Source organism: Nicotiana tomentosiformis, chromosome 7 (genome assembly GCF_000390325.3).
Source record: "Nicotiana tomentosiformis chromosome 7, ASM39032v3, whole genome shotgun sequence".
Taxonomy (NCBI): Eukaryota; Viridiplantae; Streptophyta; class Magnoliopsida; order Solanales; family Solanaceae; genus Nicotiana; species Nicotiana tomentosiformis.
Window position 1 is genome coordinate 62,929,720 of NC_090818.1, and position 7,904 is coordinate 62,937,623.

Here is a 7,904-nt window from a genome sequence, read left to right on the forward strand (position 1 = left end):
GAGAATGATAAGTAAGAATGAACCTTGCATCTTTTCAGCCATTGAATATTATTAATATTATTTTGTGTAATATTGAAATTTTTAATACTTGATGATCACTCTCTATTCTTTTGCTATTTAAAATTTTAACCTTTGATCCTAATGGTCCACCCAACGATACATATACATGTGTGTGTTAAAATATATAATTTATTCATACGAATTCGAAAAAATAAATTGTGAATCTAATTATTTTATGTAAGAATTTAGAAATAACCTCGACCTGCAATATAGTACTTGAGCATGGGCCATCTTTTACTGCCCACTAGTAGAGATATATGGTAAAAGGTTTTCTACGATAATAAGTGAGATAAAATAGACAATCTCGTGAGGTTAAGTTGCTTAGTCCAGCTTTTGTAGGGACCATTTAGAAAATTCAATGTAGTAAGGTTAAGACAAAAAGAAACAATTTCCTTGGAGCAAAAACCCTACTGAAACCTGATCCATTCTAGTTCGTTTCTCATTCTTCACTGTGGCGCTGAGACGATATCTGCTTCAGCCCAAGCCATTTTCATTATATGTTGTCTTCCCATTCAATCTAAGCAAATCAAGGTAAACTCTTTTCCCTATTTGTCTCTTATTCTGTATTTTTCTCAATTCTTGAATTACATTTGCTAGGAATAGTTCTCTACTTTCAGATTGATCACTTTGCTTTTCTTTCAATTTCCTAATACCCTTCAATGCCTATACTAAAAGAAAAATCATAAAGCCTCAGTCTTGAGTGGGTTCATTGATAAGTTAACTTTTATATTTATTGTTTATCTTAGTGTTTTTAAAATAAGTTTTTCGTTATCCTAATAATATGAGTAGATTGCCTTTGAGAGAACAGATCGAGCTTCTGAAACAATGGCGCAATTGAATTTCATCTGTTGCATCGATAGAAAGACCTCACATTTGCTTTTTTCTTTTTCTTTTTTGTTGGGTTAATAGCACTTCTGATTTTGTTCCTTGTGATTTCTAGAGTAAGCACATTTAACCTTCAATTAATTGAAATGTGAATTTTTGATCCATTTTCTTGTGAATATTTAGAAATTGACCACTTAATTAACCATGTGTTGTGTTAAACTTGTACTACCATATTTGAAGCTAATATGGTTCTTAAAATAATCTAAATGTGACATATTTTCTACATGAAAGGGACCAAAAAGACATATATTAATTAATTGAAGGTTAAATAATGTTGAGTCATATTGCAACACTAAGGTCAGCACATGCGGATCTAGAATTTCTAGAACATGGGTGCACCACAAAAGAAAGAAGGGAAAAAAGTGTAAAGTGGGAATTGATCCTGTTTCTTTGAGTAAATAATTAAGTATTGAACCAAGTGCACCATTCAACCTTTATGGAGCATGAGCGCCAATACATAATATTGGACCAATTCTAGAAAATACATACATAAAATACCTAGTTTGACGAAGGGACCATGGGTTCACCTATCCCATAATTGAGGCTATAGATCCGCCCCTGCTAAGGTGTAGCCTATTGGTCAGTGCAGTGGGTAGAGAACCATGAGGTCTCAGGTTCAAATCCTAGTAGAGACAAAAACACTACGTTATTTCTTCTTATTTGTCTAAAACTTGGTGGACAGAGTTGTCCGGTATCTGTGCTGGTTGGAGATAGTATGTATGTAGTGGAATTAGTCGAGGTGCGTGCAAACTAACCCAGACACCACTTTAAAAAAATGTTTAGTCATATTTCACATGGACCAAAATCAGAATTTACAAGTAGCTGAGGGGCCAATCTTGCTATTCTCCTTTTTTTATAAACAAAAAATAATTGTTCGAGTATTTTTCCAGTGCAGCTTATGTGAAGTGGCTTAGGAAATTTCTTCTTTTTTAATTGCTCATAAAAAAATAAAAATAAAAAGTTTTTTTCTTTTCTAATTCCATTTGCTGATTTTATGCAGATTCTGTGGGGTTGCTAGTGATAGAGAAGTGATGGCAGAAGAAGGCGGCAGAAGTTTTGCCCGAAGGAACCGATTGCGGGAAATAGAAACACAGGTACATGAGTGGTGGGCAGAAGATGATGTTTTCAGAGCTGATCCTAAAGAATCACCTCCTAAAGTGGGTGAAAAGTTCTATGGGAATTTCCCTTTTCCTTACATGAATGGATATCTACATTTGGGCCATGCATTTTCATTATCAAAACTTGAGTTTGCTGCAGCATATCACAGATTGAGAGGTGCTACTGTTCTATTACCTTTCGCCTTTCATTGCACTGGGATGCCCATAAAAGCATCTTCGGATAAGCTTTCGAGGGAAATTGAGAGGTTTGGGAACCCTCCTGTATTTCCTGTAGTGAAGGAAGAGGAGAGTATTGAAACAGATGTGAAGGTTGAGACTGAAGGAAACCAGCCCGCACCAGGTGGAAAATTCAAAGGGAAAAAGTCGAAGGCCGTAGCAAAGGCTGGCGGTGATAAGTACCAGTGGCAGATAATGCAGAGCTATGGTCTATCTGACGAGGAGATTGCTAGGTTTACGGATCCATATTACTGGCTAACCTACTTTCCACCACTGGCTGTAGAGGATCTAAAGGAGTTTGGATTGGGTTGCGATTGGCGGAGAACTTTTATTACAACTGATATGAATCCATACTTTGATTCATTTGTGCGGTGGCAAATGAGGAAACTGAAAACCTTGGGAAAGATTGTTAAAGATCTTAGGTACACTGTATATTCACCCCTAGATGGTCAGCCATGTGCTGATCATGACCGTTCTTCTGGTGAAGGAGTTATTCCTCAGGAGTATACTCTTATCAAGATGGAAGTTGTCCCACCTTTTCCACCAAAGATGAGTGTTCTGGAGGGAAAAAAGGTGTACCTTGCGGCAGCTACATTGAGACCAGAGACCATGTATGGGCAAACAAATGCTTGGGTATTGCCAGACGGAAAATACGGGGCTTTTGAGATTAATGATACTGAGGTTTTTGTGGTGACTTATAGGGCAGCACTTAATCTAGCCTATCAAAGGTTGTCTCGTATCCCTGAGAAGCCGACTTGTTTGGTTGAATTGTCTGGTCATGATCTTATAGGTTTGCCCCTGAGGTCTCCCTTGGCATTTAATGGAATAATATACACTCTGCCCATGTTATCTGTTCTTACTGACAAGGGTACTGGAGTTGTAACTAGTGTTCCCAGTGATTCCCCAGATGATTATATGGCCCTCCATGATTTGAAGTCAAAGCCAGCTTTCAGGGCCAAATTTGGTCTGAAGGATGAGTGGGTCTTGCCGTTTGAGATAGTTCCGATTATCAACCATCCAGATTTTGGAGACAAGTCGGCTGAGAGAATTTGCATTGAGAAAAAGATAAAGAGCCAGAATGAGAGAGATAAGCTTGATGAGGCCAAAAAAACAATTTACAAGGGCGGGTTTTATGAGGGAACCATGGTTGTTGGAGAATTTGCTGGCATGAGAGTCCAAGAAGCGAAAGGTCTGATCAGGAGCAAGCTCTTGGAGATGAATCAAGCTGTAGTATATAGTGAACCTGAGAAGAAGGTCATGTCGAGATCCGGGGATGAGTGTGTTGTGGCTTTGACTGATCAGTGGTATCTCACTTATGGAGAATCGGAATGGAGGAAGGCTGCAGAGGAGTGTCTAGCCAGTATGAATCTCTACTCTGATGAGACACGGCATGGCTTTGAGCACACTCTCAGCTGGCTTAATCAGTGGGCATGTTCTCGCAATTTCGGCCTTGGAACTCGTATCCCCTGGGATGAGGATTTCCTAGTTGAGTCCTTGTCCGATTCCACTATTTACATGGCGTATTACACTGTGGCACATCTCTTGCAGAAAGGGGACATGTATGGTACTGATCATTCTTCAGTGAAACCAGAGCAGCTGACAGATGAGGTCTGGGAATTCTTGTTCTGTAACGGGCCTTATCCTGAAAATTCTCCTATATCTTCTTCACTTCTCAAGGAGATGAAGCAGGAATTTGACTACTGGTATCCATTCGATCTCAGAGTTTCTGGCAAGGATCTTATTCAGAATCATCTTACCTTTTGCATCTATAACCACACTGCCATTTTCCCTAAGCACCATTGGCCACGTGGTTTCCGATGCAATGGGCATATAATGCTTAACTCCGAGAAGATGTCCAAGTCTACTGGAAATTTCCGGACACTGCGGCAGGCAATTGAAGAATTTTCAGCTGATGCCACACGATTTGCTCTTGCAGATGCAGGTGATGGGATGGATGATGCTAACTTTGTTTTTGAAACAGCTAATGCCGGCATCTTACGTCTTACAAAAGAAATAGCATGGATGGAGGAGGTTCTTGCTGCAGAGTCATCTTTAAGAAGTGGGCCACCATCCACATATGCAGACTGTGTATTTGCTAATGAAATAAATTTTGCAGTCAGGACAACAGAGAAAAACTATAGTGAATATATGTTCCGGGAAGCTCTGAAAACTGGATTTTATGATCTTCAGGCTGCTAGAGATGAGTACAGGCTTTCGTGTGGTTCAGGAGGCATGAACCGGAATTTGCTATGGCGATTTATGGATGTTCAAACACGACTTATTGCTCCGATCTGCCCACACTATGCTGAATATGCTTGGAGAGAGCTTTTGAAGAAGGATAGCTGTGGCATAAAAGCTGGGTGGCCAGAGGCTGAATTGCCAGATCTGACCCTTAAGAAGGCTAACAAGTATTTGCAAGACACTATTGTCTCAATGAGGAAGCTCCTGCAGAAGCAGGTTTCTGGTTCAAAGAAAGGAAATGTAAATCTGAGTAGCCAAAACAAACCTACTATGGGCCTTATATATGTGGATGAGCAGTACCGTGGATGGAAAAGGGAATGTCTGGAGATTCTGCAGAGGAAATTTGATGCTTCAGCCGGCACCTTTGCACCTGACAAAGAAATACTCTCTGAATTGCAGAAGAGTGATTTTGGGCAACAAGGCAATTTCAAGCAAATACAGAAACTCTGTATGCCCTTCTTGAGGTTCAAGAAAGATGAAGTTGTGGCGGTTGGGGTTCAAGCATTGAACGTGAGGCTTCCTTTTGGCGAAATTGAAGTCCTTGAGAAGAACTCAGACTTGATCAAGAGACAACTTGGTCTTGAGAGATTGGATATATTATCTACGACGGATGATGCTCTGGGGAGAGCTGGGCCTCATGCTGCTGTGGTGAGGCAGAATCCTCCATCACCAGGGAATCCAACTGCAATCTTTCTCTGAGTAAAAGAATTTTGCAGCACAAGTGATGATTTGAAACCTAAATGATGTTATACTTTACTCTTTCTAGGTCTTTTTGTCCCAGAATTCTGCATACATGCAATTATTTTCAGTCAAAACTAGCGTTTTATTTGCTGCAATCATGAATATAGAGCTACTGCAACTTTATTTCAACATTAGTACTCATTGAGTAACAATTTGACATTTTATATGAACCGAAGACATATGCGAGTTGTGCATTCTAGAATGTTTCCTAGCTGTATTTGCTTATAAAAAATTTTCTGCTTATCACTCAATTGTGTCTCTTACTGCTGCATAATATGCCTAACATAAACTTCTATTTATATTTCCTGTTATAACTACTATTATATAGTAATTTGTTTTGCAGGGTCTACGTGAATCCTTAAAGAAAGTCATGCCAGATGTTGATCACAAATTCTGTGCTAGGCATATGTATGCCTATTTCAAACTTGGGCTGAAGGACAGAAAACTAAAAGACTTGATGTGGGCTGCAGCTAGATCGTGTACAACTGCAGATTTCGACAAATTCATGGAGCTAGTCAAGAAAGAAATGCAGAAGCTCATAGATGTTTGTAGAAAATTTCGTCAAATCAGTGGAGTAGGTCAGCATTTTCTACTTTGCCAAAGTGATATGTTGACCAATAATATGTGTGAAATTTTTAACCATTAGACTCAAGAAGCTAGAGACCAGCCTATACTAGCCATGTTAGAGATCATTCAAAGAAAACCAATGTGTAGAAAGAATACAACACCAACCCAATAATAATCCCACTAGTGGTGTCTGGGGAGGGTAGAGTATACGCAAACCTTACCCCTACCCGGAGGAGTAGAGAGAGGCTAGAAAGAATATGAATGAATATTTAAGAAGCGCAATGGATTGGTTTGCATGTCAGGCATGAACCAATTCATACCAGCATCACCAGTAAATTATATGATATTTATTTTTGCTGTATAGGTTAATTTTTCATAATTTATCTAATGATATTGGATGTTACACGATGTATTTCTGATTTTAATTTTGCAAGCTCAACCACCAAGACTCTATTAACTGAAGTGACAATTTAAATAAATTTTTGTGGCTGGATTTATTTTTATTTTAATATTTTCATGAAATACATCCAGATAGACATCTTTGAAACAGATGATTTTCTCTGGAGCTAGAAATTGAAAAGTTACAAGATTTAACCTTTCATTATTGTACAAAACAAGAGTTTCCTTATTGTTTTTATGCGTTTCATCCTGATTTATGCTTATTACATAAAAAAATCTGTGCCATAGATTAATTCCATAGATTAGGGTTGAATCCTACATTAATTATTTTTGGTTGAATATGCGACTTCAATAATTTCCCTTTGAGTTATTTGTTTGATGGAACTAAATACTATTTAAGAATTGAATTGTGATATTTACATTGTGAACTTCACAAAGAGAATGTGGTATGTTGGATCAATCGATTGCTTGAAATGAACCATTTGATAGGTTATCAATAGTTAACTTCAGTTTGAATCCCAGTTTTCTCGTAGCAAATTCCAACATACAAGAAGCATAATCCTGGGAAAGAGAGAATCAGAACATTCCCTTGAGTTCCACAAAAGTAACCCTTCCTCAAAATGCTCCCCCCTCCTTTCCTCCCCACCCCCAAAAAAATAATAAAGGAAAAAAGGCCCAAAAAGCACTACTAAAGCAAGAGTTGGGGAACATTCCTTAAAGATGATTGCAGATTATAATAATACAGCAAATATTTGCCATTTATATTCTCATGATATATGCTTCAACAAGTGCATGGAAACATAAATTTGGTCATTACATAATAATGGCCTACAAATAATCAATACTTTTTGGAAAAGCAGTGTGTAGTACGTAATCCATCACCTTTAACATTATAAGAAGGCTGTCATGTCAAAATTAGAGCAACTTTTCCTTTCTACACCCACCTTTAAAGTACCCCCACCCTAGCAAGAGCTTCCCCGCCCCCTCTCTAGACCACCCTGACAATATTTATCACTCCTTTTAGTCCAAAATAAGTGTTATTTAATTATTTAAATCAGTTAATAACGTTAATTATAGAGTTACTTTTTGTGTTTCAATTTATGTGATGATATTTGACTGGACACGAAATTTAACAAAAAAAACTTTTGAAACTTGTGATTTAAAATAAGTTATATATATTTGTGTGCCCGTAAATAATTCCATTGAAGGGTAATACTATGAGAAGTTTAAAGTCAATTTGTTACAAATATAGAAAATTATATCTTTTTTAGGACGGATTAAAAAGGAAAAAATGTTTATTACATTAGGAGAGAGGAAACTTTTTATATGATTTTTAATAAGTGTAAATAAGTATGGAAAGACTTTAAAAATAACATAAAATAATTATTAGGATAATGTTAAATTTGAAAAATAATAACTAATACCTTTTTTTTTTTAATTAGACGTGTTTTAGACAAAACTTATAAGGCTGAAAAGATGCTCATGTTGAATCAGATGAAATATATACATTTTAATGTACGTACGTATATATTCTTTTATGCATTTATTTGTGGGATATTGCTTTTACACCACATGGCTGAAGGCGCGTAAGAGAAGCTCAAAAGCATAAAAATGAGCCACCCCTTTTGAGTAGATAATGCCATATTTTGCTTTTAATAGTGCTTTATACATAGAATG

General features: G+C 37.3%; 1 protein-coding gene across 1 annotated transcript; it reads left to right on the top strand.

Moving 5' to 3' along the window:
• The first annotated feature begins 446 nt into the window (after window positions 1-446).
• LOC104103980 (leucine--tRNA ligase, cytoplasmic-like) lies at window positions 447-5,512 on the top strand. The gene is made up of 2 exons (XM_009611952.4): window positions 447-591; window positions 1,946-5,512. The coding sequence occupies exon 2, from the start codon at window positions 1,977-1,979 to the stop codon at window positions 5,217-5,219; it is 3,243 nt and encodes a 1,080-aa protein (XP_009610247.1). The 5' UTR covers window positions 447-591; window positions 1,946-1,976; the 3' UTR covers window positions 5,220-5,512.
• Window positions 5,513-7,904: the final 2,392 nt, after the last annotated feature.

What these genes read in the sequence shown, in the direction of transcription:
- LOC104103980 (XM_009611952.4), top strand. Translation starts at nt 1,977, where the DNA reads ATGGCAGAAGAAGGCGGCAGAAGTTTTGCCCGAAGGAACCGATTGCGG.